This window comes from Triturus cristatus, chromosome 9, assembly GCF_964204655.1.
Source record: "Triturus cristatus chromosome 9, aTriCri1.1, whole genome shotgun sequence".
NCBI classification, from domain to species: Eukaryota; Metazoa; Chordata; class Amphibia; order Caudata; family Salamandridae; genus Triturus; species Triturus cristatus.
The window spans coordinates 580,933,537-580,946,518 of record NC_140592.1 but is presented as its reverse complement, the minus strand read 5'-3'; the positions used below and the strand labels follow the sequence as shown (position 1 = coordinate 580,946,518).

General features: G+C 48.3%; 1 protein-coding gene across 1 annotated transcript in view; it reads left to right on the top strand.

Annotated features, from left to right (window-relative positions):
- The window catches only part of LOC146798345 (radial spoke head protein 6 homolog A-like), a 199,591-nt gene that overhangs the window by 21,429 nt on the left and 165,180 nt on the right, over positions 1 to 12,982 (top strand). The window contains exon 3 of the mRNA XM_085625608.1: positions 4,140 to 4,889. Within this exon, the coding sequence (XP_085481734.1) occupies positions 4,140 to 4,889 (750 nt within the window). The remainder of the gene's footprint in view (positions 1 to 4,139; positions 4,890 to 12,982) is intronic.

The window sequence follows — 12,982 nt, the reverse complement described above, 5'->3', positions numbered from 1 at the left end:
GCACCTTGTGTGCTAACTCAGATCCCCCTTTGCCCAAAGCTTAACCCTATGAGCTTTGCTCCCTTAAACCTGCGGCTTGCCTGTGAGCAGTCGCCAACCGGGTGACCCCTATCCCCCATTGGATAACATTGTACCTCAGCACTCTGCACCTGGCCGCCCCAGTGCCGCTGAGGGTGCTCTTTGAGTGCATCCTTGACCCTGAGGGATGCCTTTTCTAACCCCATAAATTCAACTATAAAGACAGAGTACTTACCTTAAAACCGATAGCCTGATTTTCTCCCTTAGGACTGCATTGACTGCTTTTCTGTGAAAAAAGTTCTGTGTGGAGTTGAAAAGTGTATGAAAATATAAGAAAGTGTGTTTTGGTAAAAAATGACTTACTTACCTTTTATGCAGGAAATGTCCCAGTGTGATATCTAGGCATATCACACTGAGTAGGGAAAGTAATCTGTAAAGTAATCCAAAAAGCAACTGCAAAGTAATTTCAATTGTTTCTGAACATTTGACCTACCTGTAACAAAACCAACTGCATTCAATGACCATCAACTGTATTATATTAGAAAAGTATTATTTAACCTACCTGCACCAAGTTTGGCTTGGTTGTAAAAATAAAATACAACAAAGAAATATTTTTGATACAAACAATTGGTCTGACTTCAGGCTTTGAGTGTGTGATATCATTTCTTGCCTGAGTGTGTTTAATAAATGCTTAGTACTACATTCTGATAAAGCCTTACTGCTCGCCCACACTACCACAAAAAGAGAGTACGGTATTCTCTGCTTTTACCTCTGCCTACGTTTGGAAAACCACTGGACTCTGTGCACACTATACCTTACTTTGGTATAGTATATACAAAGCCAGCTTCTTACAATCGCCTCATGTTGAACACCATTGGTTTCTCCTTCCAAGGTCTCCTCATGCACTTGGAAGGTACATATCCTTTAACTAAAAAACTGTCTTTGGTTACGGTTTTTCAGTAATGCATATGGAGGCTCTTATCATTTCTTCACATTTCACTGTTTGTAAATACTCACAGTTTACTGTTCATCAATACTGACAGTGGGAAAGCACACAATTTATTTGCGTCCATCACTGTTGCATGGTTTTACTTTGGATTGGAATTTCCTACTTATTAGATGTTCTTTTCTTGATTATGTATTGGATATTTATCAGGGACTCAACATGCACTTGGTAAAGTGCATTAGTGTTAGTTTTCTGTTAAAACTGTGTTGTATAATTTTAGTTCTATTGCATGTTCTTCTTTGTTTGGTTCTAGTATTTTCCTGAAAAAGGGTCTTAGTGACCTGAAATGTATTGGGAACTGTTTAATATTTGAACATAGGGGAGAAACACACCCGTTGTTATATAATGAAGTGAAGCATGCATAAGATTTTTAAAATTCAAATACCTTGAATAACCATGCTGATATAAATAACAATTCATGATTAGCCATTCTATATTTATGGTTATATTTTGGATGAACTTAAGTTGTTACTTTGCTTTAACCAGCACTGGGCTTTGAGCAGTTTTTTCTAAATGTGTGTCTTGGGACTTGGCAATCAGCTAATTCTTGTTTTCAACAGTGTTTACAGGACAGATAATGCACCAAGACAGCACATCTCATATTGAAGAGGTTTCACACATTAGTCTTATATTTTCAGTGCATCCCTTGGATTTCGTATTGTTTAGAGGTCTATTGTAGTCCACTCCCTAATGGATAGCTAGTTCTCCCAGTGGGTCTCTTCTTCATCATTTTGTGTCCTAGAGACAATACAGGAGGCCAGCCAACTGACTCCTGGAATTCACTTCCACCTTCCGAGTTTAAGTGAAGAGCATGGTACACCTCAGTCTTATTCACAGGCAATTCTAGATAAGATCTTCCCCCTACTCAGTATTCACCAGGCCCAGCAGTGTTCTGAGTTGATGGTGGGCTTTCATTTGTATGCTGTATACTAATCGGTAATTGGATTACATTTTATGCGTCAGGCCCTACAGATAACCCACTGTCTGCTATACCACATTTGTAGCAGTTCCTGATTTGGCTTTCTATAAACTATCCCAGCAACTTTGTTCAGGATTGTAGGGCCCGGGCTTCTGTCTTCAGAGCTTCCAGACTCTATTCTGGTCGTGCACTATAATATTCCAGAGCCATGCCCTCTGGCTGTGCTGGAGCAGATTTCTGGCCCAAGTCGGAGCAGAGACATATGTCTGATATAGGTCCCTGGTTGCAAGGCTTCTCCCACTGACACCCTCTTCTGAAATAATCATGTCAATAAACAGCTCTTTGCTTTGTTCTTTTATTTAGCCATTTTTTTCTGATCCACTCTCAACTGTCACATTCTAAGATAAACTGCCAGTGATCACTCCTTTTTAGCTTTCCTTCTCTCAGAAACAGTTATGTGTTCTATAGATTTGTGAAAATCAACTTTCAACCTAACTAGGCCTCTCCATATAGAAATTACACTTTTACTTATGCAATGATAAGAGTATTTTGTAGCTATTCGCTGTGGGGACATGCAATTCTTAAGATATACCATGTACCCCTTTTATACATTAAGCGTCCAGTCCAGGGCGACCCATCAATTGTATAAAACTATTTTTCTACATGTCAAAATACTTTGCTGTGCTGTGTATTACTGCAGGGTTTAGGCTGCAGCCAGACAGGCTTCAATAGTGAACCCAACGTTATGTTTTTCCAGTCGCCCATGATGTGGTGTAAATTTACACTGCAGCCCATATGTGATATTTAACGTACACACCATTGGTGCCTTCCTATAACAGTTTACTGTCACCTTACTGAACAGTTAGGTAAGCCAAGTGGGTGTCAGCAATTGTCTCTTATGCTTACGGGCGGATCAGCCAATGACTGATGGACTGAATGACTGTCTCATAGTGCAGAGTCAACATCTCAACAAAAGTGGGAGCACCACTGAAAAGATGTAATTTCTCACAATATACATATCATAGTTCAAGCACTGTAAAACAACGCCGAACATCTCAATCTAGAGGTAGCGAACATGAGATGTTAGTTAACAACTGCATGTCTCAAGCTATCTGGCCTTGAATTTAGGATGGGAGCACATTTACCGGTTGCCAAGGACAATGAACCAAATCTTTGCTGGCAAATCATATGCTTTGGTGCTATACTCACAGTTGTTAGTAGCAGGATGAAAATGGCAGGATTTACTTCAAAGATAAAAAACACAAGAAGGTAGTGGTGTTAATAAATGTCGCACCTCAAAGTTACTCAAAGTGTAGACTTTAAACAGTAGAAAAATAGTCATTACATAGAGGAAAATCAGGTTGGTGCCACTCAGGGTAAAACACCCCACTACCTAAGGCGTATATAGCACAAGAAACAACAGTGTCTTGTCATATGTTTTCAAGGAACACCCTGACTTTCACAATAAAACAAATTTTATTAGAGACAGTAATCTGTCAGTGTGACCCAAAGACAAATAGACGAGGAGAGATTCCTCATAACACAGGAAACATTACAAGTGCAATCATCTATTCCATTGATGATTTATTTCTTGTATATCGACAACGTGTTATATTTAATACAAAAATACATGGGCTAGGACATATGAATCATGCTTGGTTCAATCCTAGGAACTTTCTTCCATGATGGTCCAGTCCTTGTTTAAAAAAACACATGAAAGACAGCCAATGCGCGTTTCGTCACCACCGTGACTTTCTCAAGGCTGTAAGGACAATGGTGAAAAGGAAAATAACATATAAACATTTATCAGTTTCTAGAAAGTTTAAAACCTTTTTTTAACATCCACATAGGACAATGTATACCTAAAATCCAGTGAAAAAAGGTAGGTAAAAAAAATTGCTTCTGGCATTCTTCACAAGCTGTAAATGTTTTAAACAGCCTTCTGCATAAATGTAATCTCTAGGCATTTTTCATAGCACGGAACAAAATATTTTTTAAAGAAACAATTGGGATAATGTATTTTTTACCACCAATCATTAAAACCCTTCTCAATAACCACACAATGTTGCTTCCTATAGAGCAGAAAAAGGCAATTTATCTGTATGACATTTTTACTTCTTCTGATTTAGGAGTCAAAAAATTATTTAATCCTGTATGTTGGTGACTCACTCTTAACGCAGTGTCTTTCTCTGACAGCTGGAGACTCCCCTCCCAAACGTGATGGAGATAGCTTTCTTCTTCGAGCAAGGTGGAGTAGGCCTGAGCAAGGAAGAGACTTACCATATATTCCTCGCTCTGAAGCAGCTTATTGACTCTCAACCCATCCAGAAGTGCAGATTCTGGGGAAAAGTCTTGGGAACGGAGGCCAACTACATTGTGGCTGAGGTAGAGTTCCGAGAAGGAGAGGATGAAATGGACCAGGAGGAAGCGGTGGAGGAGGCCGAACCAGACACCAGTGACCTCAAAGAGGATGTGGATGAGGAGGGTGAGGAGCAGGATCCTGGCCCCCCCAAGTCCACTTATAAGCCCCCACCAGTTGTCCCCAAGGAAGAAAACCGGACCGGGGCCAACAAGTATGCCTACCTGGTTTGCAATGAGCCAGGCAAACCTTGGGTGAGACTCCCTCTTGTATTGCCCACCCACATTACTGTGGCCAGGCAAATCAAAAAGTTTTTCACTGGTCGGCTTGATGCCCCCATAGTGAGTTACCCCCCTTTCCCAGGTAATGAAAGTAACTATCTGCGGGCTCAAATTGCCCGAATCTCCGCTGGCACCCAGGTCAGCCCTTTGGGATTCTTTCAGTTTGGTGAAGAAGAAGCTGAGGAGGAGGAAGGCGCAGTCCGAGACACCTATGAAGAAAATCCTGACTTTGAAGGTATCTCTGCTCCGGAGATGATTGATGGACTTTCTAATTGGGTGCATCATGTGCAGCATATCCTACCACAGGTAAGGGCTGAGTTCAAATGAATAAGGCTTTTATAACTATTCTTTTTTTAATGCTCTAACCTCTAATTTAAGGCTGCTTTCATATTCGTGTCAACTTACTCATCTCATAAACCAACTTCTGCTTGGAAGGGGGCAGACCCAAGATGTATCCATCAAGAACACTATCAGGATCTGACACACAATGTTTCCCTTTACCTACAAATCATAGTAGACATTCCCTGCAAGAATATATGCAGCATTGAGGCTGTTTACAAAACCCTGTTGGCTCTTCGGGGGAGAAAACACATTACTGGCTATTCAACACTGCTGTGAAACCCTGTTCTGTCTGTTCCCGGTTTTGAATGTTGCAGCTGCAGCTAATGCCCTTGCAATAACGTCACAGTAGACTCATTATTGAGTCCTGTTATCTTGCTTCTGCAAATAGTGGTATGCAGAATGTGCTATCCCACTGCGAAACCTCCTCAGTTTTAATGTGCAGTAAATGCTTACAGAAAACTGCTTTCCAACTATAAATTATATTTAAATGTAAGGTTCCCAAAAACATTTAGAAGCAAAGTGGAAATCCATTAAAAGCAAGCACATTTTACTATACTTTAGCTCCAAAATATAACTACATAACCAAACTATAACATGGGATGTAGAACATCATGTGAGAAAACAATATATCTATGCACAGCTCTCAAGAAACCTAAAGCAAACACCCTCAAAAATATGCAAAGATTCGCCTTTTAAACAGAACTTTTTTTGGGGAAGTACAAACTGTGATATCTGATAGAGACATCTAGCTGCAGATTCCTTACTTTAGAATCCTCCCCAGGTGCGAGACTGGATCTAGAATTTGTTTCCCACAGCACGTCCACACACTGGCAGAGAGAGTCACGCAATTCCTTATTGACTTCGGCCATCGGATGTGTCGTCGATGGAGTCCATAGAACTCCCTCGCCGACTAGGTGACGTCAGTTCCTTCTTTTCTGCACTTGCAATGCAGATCCAGAGTTGTTAAGAGGCTATTTTTCAGGCCCATCTTGATGTATTGTTCAGAGAACAGTGTGCTTTTTTAAGCAATGTCATCTGGGTTTAAAACCTGTGGATCTTTTAATAGACAAATGTCGATCACGGATCTGCATACCGTTTGTTTGTGGTGCCTCGGTTAATTGTGGTGCCTCGGTTAACATCGCGACTCTGAGGACTTTGGTTTCTGCCAACGTCTTTGACTGAAGTCATCATAAGAGTGCCGTACGGAAATCCTGGTGCCACGCTTTTCTGAGAAACCGCCTCGTCATCACTCCTCACCAAAGACCGGGGCCCGGCCAAGGAGTTTGTTCGGCTGAGGGATCACCTCTGTCGATGTCAAGGAGGGCTCCGAGAACCCAACGGGCTAAATGTAAGTCTGACACCGTCTCCCAACTGTCTGTTGAGGAGTGTTAGACCTGGCACCATTGGCGTGGGTCACCCTTCCATTTTTGTCTGTGCCTCAATGTGTTTTTGTGTTGGTGTTAGCTGCTCAGGGCGCTGTGCCACTGCCATCCAGTGCCACAGTACAAGTGCTCCCTATGGTAAAATGTATTATGTGAATTGACTTCCACGTTTGGTTTATTTGGTTTACTATCAGTCCCTAGTAGAGTGCACCAGGGGTGCCAAGGGCTCGTATATCCAAATGCTGCTAGTGGGCTTGCAGCACTGGTTGTGCCACCCACCGAAGCAGCGGGGTAAAATGTGTCTAGGGTCTGCCACGGCAGACCCTGCGCGCGGTCTGGTACCGTCGCGCTGACTGAGCAAGTGTCCCCACTTACCAGTCCCTAAACCTTCCCTTAACTACATGTTAGTCACCCCTCTGGTAGGCCTGAGCGCAGGGTGCATTGTAGGTATAAGGTAGGACATGCCCTGATGGTGTGGCATGTCTTAATAGTGAATTACAGCCATTTTCGTTTTTCACTATTGAAGGCTACCTGCTCTCCATAGGCCAGAATGGGCTGCTGGGATCGCTACACGCTGTGACCCCAGTGGACTCAGAGAGCATGGTAGAAAGTCATGTTTAGTATGCCTGGACTCAGGATAATAAAATACGTCTTTTAGTAAAGGTTATTTTAATATCCTGGGTTTGCAAATGCTACTTTTAGAAAGTTAGCCTTTGCGTGCCTAACCATCTCAGTCTGCCTCTGCTGTGTGTGTGTGTGTTCTGCCTAGCAACAGTACAGGAGCAGGGCTGGGGGATTCCAGGAGACAGGTTGGCTGCCAGGTGGTGGGTAGGGAGATTACCCCAGGATGGGTGGGAGGAGTGCACCCTGACTCTTGAATAGACCTGTGCTCTGCCACCACAAAGCCGGCGCCGCCCCCTGTGGAGCGGCTGATGTCTCTGCCCTGCTGCTGAAAGGAACAAGCCAAGTCACCACAACAGAGTGCTCCAAAACTGGACTGAGCCAGGCCCAGGCCCCCTGGCGCTAAAGAACAAAAGAATCCCTGTATAAAAGTAGGAGCCTGGCTCCTAAGAAATCAGATCCAGATTGAACCACGAAGGAACTCTGCCTGACTAGAAGGACCTGGAAGAAGCTGAAGGAGGAGTAACTTTCCCTGACCTGAGGGACTGGCCTGCAGTAGGTGCCTTGCTAAGGAAGGAGAGGAAAAAAGACTGAAAGAGACTTTTGCACTTTGTTCTTCAACTATCTCCAAGGGCTTGGAAGAAGAGCTTGCCCCCTGAACTGAACCCCAGGACCAGTGGGTTCACCGTGTCTCCGCTCGTCTGAGAATTCGAGCCGTGTGCTTTCTCCCGCCGGAGTGCCCTGCGCACCTTCGCATCCCTCCTAGGGCCGTGACACCCAGAAGCCTGGCCGCCTCCACTCGCCGAGAGCCCCGCTCTACCTGAGTCGCTCTGGACCCATCGAGTCTGGCCGTCCCGCTTCCCTGTCACCTGCCTGCTACTGGAGCGCGCTTGGTGCCCTTTCGCCCTCCCGCCGGATTTCTAGTGGGGAAGTGAAATCCAGCCTCGGACGGCCGCCCGTACGTCGTAACGTATCCGGCCGCCCCGCTTCACCTCCCAGCCTGAGTCTGACCGTGCCGCCCTCCGCAGTGACCTCCCGCACAGTCTGTGTCGGAGGCCCTGGGCCGCACCTGTCTACCGAGAGCCGCCCGCTGAATTCTTGATCCGGAAGACCCACGAGGTGCAGAACCTGCATCTCTCCTGAAGTCTCGTCCAAGCACATCGCACGTTCCCAGGTACAGTGAACTCTCTATCGGACTCGGGGTCCGCAACGTTCTGATTTCCCCGTATCCCTGTACCCTGGGTGCCCTGCGCATCATCGTGACTGGACCGACTCAACCGAGCCCTGTGAAGCGCTCGTGATCGAATAAGTTACCAAAGACAAGAACAGTGCCTAATTATCATCTTGTGGCTTCCATTTCGCAACCGTTATTGATGGTCTTGTACATGCCTGCGTAACAAAGAATCTTTTATATAAAGCATCCGTATTTTTGATACAACTTACGCCTGGTGTCCGTTTGTGGGGGATCGTTGTGATTTACTGTGTGTTATCATAAATGCTTAACTGACTAGCGCCCTGAAGTTTAGCCCTGACTGCTCGCGCCACACTACCTATAGGGTGAGCAGGGGTTGTTCTGAAGGGGTAATTCCCTCGCCCTGAATAGAAGAAGGGACCGCTGCTTGTCACAAGTACCTACCTGTGCCAACCAGGGGTTCCCCATTCTAACATTGGTGGCAGCGGTGGGATTTCGAATTTGCATTTATGATTTACATACAGTGAACTATTGATCACCACGTAGAGCAGACCTATAACGCAGCCACAGATTGATTGACAGTTGTTGCTAAAGAAGAATCTCCACCTTACGAAACCATGCCTAGCTCAGTCAGTGGGAGCAGAGCGTCCTCCGTATTCTCTGGAGTTGATGACATCGATTGGGAGGAAGGCGCACTGCGGAAGTGCAACAATGATATCTTGAAAGGATATCTCTCCAAGTACCGAATTAAACAAAGCGGACTAACCACTAAGGATCAGTACGTAAAGGCGCTGAGAGCCTGGCACGAATCAAAGTTCCCAGAGAATGCCCGGGAGGTGATACCCCCAGAAGGTGTTTCTGAGCCTAGCAGAGGCCTGTCGCCAGAGGAGTTGGCCGACAGGAGTGCCGCCCGAGCACATGAGGTGGAGATGGCAAAACTGCAAATGGAGAGAGAAAGGCAGAAACTGGCCATGGAGCATGAGGTAAAAATGAGGGAGTTGGATCTCAAGGCCAGGAGTTTAGACAACTCACCCTCTGGTGGCAGCAATTTAACAGAGTCAAGGGTGCACATTCCTAAAGATGTAGTCAAAGAATATTATAAGCAGGATGATATTGGGCAGTGGTTTAGGGCCTATGAAGTAGCCATGTCCTCCCACCGGGTCCCTGAGAAGGATTGGGGAGCGGGGTTGTGGGGAAGGTTCCTGAGTGAGGGGCGGGACACACTGCTAGACCTCCCCTCTGATGTCCACACATCCTATCCACACATGAAGGAGGCTCTTATGACAAGGTATGGGTTGACTCCTGAATTGTACAGACAGAGATTTAGGGATTGCACCAAGAAACCTGGTACCACTTATGTAGAATATGTGACCTTTTTTTGCAGAGCGCTGGATGGTTGGGTGAAGGGTAGCAAGGTGGATGATTACCAAGGGCTGTTTGATTTAATCGCATGGGAGCACTTGTCGGATAATTGTTTTCCTGAGCTACGCCAACACCTGATCGATAGCAAGCTGTCCAACCCGAGGAAGCTTGCCGAGGAGGCGGACCGCTGGATCAGCACCAGGGTCCACAAGGGTCCCGTGGGAGGCCCCGCCAAAGGTGTTCAGGGTCCCCAGCAGAAGAGTGGGGGGGACAAGGGTAAACAGAGGGAGTTCTACAAAGGGCCCCAAAGTAATTCCCAAGGGAACCAAGGGAAAGGTTCTCAGCCACCCCCACCCCCGAAGCAGACCGGGGCCCCGACAGGTAACCCTGTTCAAAGAGGGCCCCTCAGATGTTACAAGTGTAACAACCTGGGGCACATTTCCGTGGATCCCAAGTGCCCACTGTATGGTAAACCAGCACCCTCTGGTGCTCCCCCCCCCAAGCAGGTGAATAGTGTAGCCTTGGGGAGGGAGATAGACGTCCAAGGGGCGGGGGATCCCGTACAGATGACCCTAGTCTCATTAGGAGACAGTGAGATGGTCGCTGAGGCCCAGCTGCCCCCCAATACTCAAAAGTATGGGCAGTGGGTGACCATAAATGGCAAGAGGGTGGGGGCTCTTAGAGATACTGGAGCCAGTGTGACTGCTGTCAAGCAACACCTGGTGTCTCAAGAGCAGGTTGTCCCGCACGCATTCTGCCGTGTTGTCAACGCTGACAACACAGAGAGTCAGTGTCCAATGGCTCAGGTTCCCTTTGAGTGGGGGGGGGTCTCTGGTACTCTGCAAGTGGCTGTGAGAGAGGCCATGCCTGTTGATTGTCTCCTAGGTAACGATTTGGAGAGCTCCCCTTGGGAAAAGGTGGAGAAGACAACTCACCTGCGGATGGTGGGCTTGCCTGATTGGGCGTGCGTGACCACCCGGTCGATGGCAGCCAGTAGGGGTGTTGAAGGAACCCTGGAGCCTGAGGGAGAGGCCCAGGAACCGGCCTTAGAGAGAGGGCAAGGGAGGCCCGGGAATCCGGCTCCTGACGTTCCCACGGCCCAGGAGGAAGCAGACCTTGAGGGGGATGCCCTGGAGCCTACCGGGGAACAGATAGCCGAACTGGGGGACCTGCCTGAGCTGACCCATTGGCAGCAAGAAGGAGGCCCCACCAGGGAGGAATTCTGCAGGGAGCAGAAAGAGTGCCCCTCTCTAGAGGGTATGCGGCAGCAGGCTGCAGCCCAGGCCAATGGTGATCAGTCCGGGACTCACTTGATCTACTGGGAGAACGACCTCCTATACTCCGAGCCTAAGGTTGCTGAACCTGGGTCAGCCCGTGCGCTGGTGGTACCCCAGAAGTTCAGAGCCTTCCTACTGGGGCTGGCTCACGACGTACCGTTAGCAGGACATTTGGGGCAGGACAAGACCTTTGAAAGGCTTGTCACCCACTTTTATTGGCCCCAAATGCGCAGGAGTTCTGACACTCACTGCCGGACATGCCAGACTTGCCAGGCAAGTGGCAAGAGTGGAAGGAAGCTGAGAGCTCCACTCCAACCTTTCCCTGTGGTCAGTACCCCATTCCAGCGGGTGGGGATTGACATTGTGGGGCCGCTGGACCCCAAGACAGCCATGGGCAACAGGTTTATCCTGGTCTTGGTGGACCATGCCACCCGGTACCCTGAAGCCATCCCTCTGAGGACAGTGACGGCCCCCGTGGTGGGACGAGCACTGATGGGAATTTTCTCACGAGTAGGATTCCCTCTAGAGGTGGTGTCTGACAGGGGGACCAACTTCATATCGAAATATATGAAATCCCTTTGGCAAGAGTGTGGTGTAACCTACAAGTTCACCACACCTTACCATCCCCAAGGAAACGGGTTGGTTGAGCGCTTCAACCGAACCCTGAAGGGCATGATTATGGGTCTCGAGGAACCCATGAGGCGTAAGTGGGACGTCCTCTTACCATGCCTTCTCTTTGCGTACCGCGAGGTGCCACAAAAGTCTCTAGGGTTCAGTCCCTTTGAGCTTTTGTATGGCCACCCAGTACGAGGACCTCTTAGTCTGGTCAAGGAAGGCTGGGAGCAATCTCCCAGGAAACCTCCCCAGAATGTATACAGTTACATGCTGGCTTTCCGGAACCAGACTAGGCGTTTCAGGCAACTTGCTGAGGCAAACCTGGAAGCCAGCCAGGAGGAAATGAAGCGGTGGTACGACCAGAATGCCACTCTGGTTGAGCTTCAACCTGGCCAAAAAGTGTGGGTCCTGGCCCCTGTGGAGCCTTGTGCACTCCAGGACAAGTGGACAGGACCCTTTGAGATTGTGGAGCGCAAGAGTTCTGTCACCTACTTGGTGGACTTGCGGTCTCCTAGGAACCCCTTAAGGGTCCTACATGTCAATCGACTGAAGCCCCACTTGGAGAGGTCCGAAGTGGGCATGCTCTTGGCCACCGATGACGGGATGGAAGAGGAGTCCGAGCCTCTTCCTGACCTCTTGGTAGCCTCAGAGCGAGACGGGTCAGTGGATGGAGTTAACCTCTCACCCACCCTGACCCCTGAGCAACAGGGTGACTGTCGCCAGCTGCTGGGGCAGTTCCCTGACCTGTTCTCCCTGGTTCCTGGTATCACAACTTGGTGCGTCCATGATGTGGATACGGGAGACAGCTTACCTGTGAAGCACAAGGCCTACCGGGTAACTGACAGGGTCAGGGCCGGCATCAAAGAGGAGGTCTCGAAGATGCTTGCCCTAGGGGTGGTTGAGTCCTCCAGCAGTCCTTGGGCCAGCCCAGTGGTCTTGGTCCCAAAGGCTGCAGCGCCGGGTGCCACGCCCGAACTCCGGTTCTGTGTGGACTACCGAGGACTCAACTCAGTCACGAAGACTGACGCGCACCCCATCCCCAGAGCTGATGAGCTCATCGATCGGTTAGGGGCTGCACGGTACCTCAGCACGTTTGACTTAATGTCTGGGTACTGGCAGATCGCCTTAACTGATGGGGCCAAAGAGAGGTCCGCATTCTCTACGCCAGATGGGCATTACCAGTTCCGGGTGATGCCCTTTGGGATGAAGAATGCCCCTGCCACCTTCCAGAGGTTGGTCAACCAGGTGTTGGCTGGGCTGACCGAGTTCAGCGCCGCCTACCTGGATGACATCGCAGTGTTCAGCGGCACATGGGAAGAACACCTGCAACATCTCTGGGAAGTGTTGATGGCGCTGCGCAAGGCAGGCCTCACGATCAAGGCAAGCAAGTGTCAGATCGGGCAGGGTTCAGTGGTGTACTTGGGACACCGGAGCGGCCAGGTGGCGCCCCTCCAACCCAAAGTTGAAACCATCCTGGCTTGGGAGCCCCCAAAGACCCAGACGGAGGTGAGGGCCTTCTTAGGACTCACCGGGTACTACAGGAGGTTTGTCAAGGGGTATGGCAGCATCGTTGCCCCCTTGACAGAGCTGACTTCGAAGAAGCAGCCC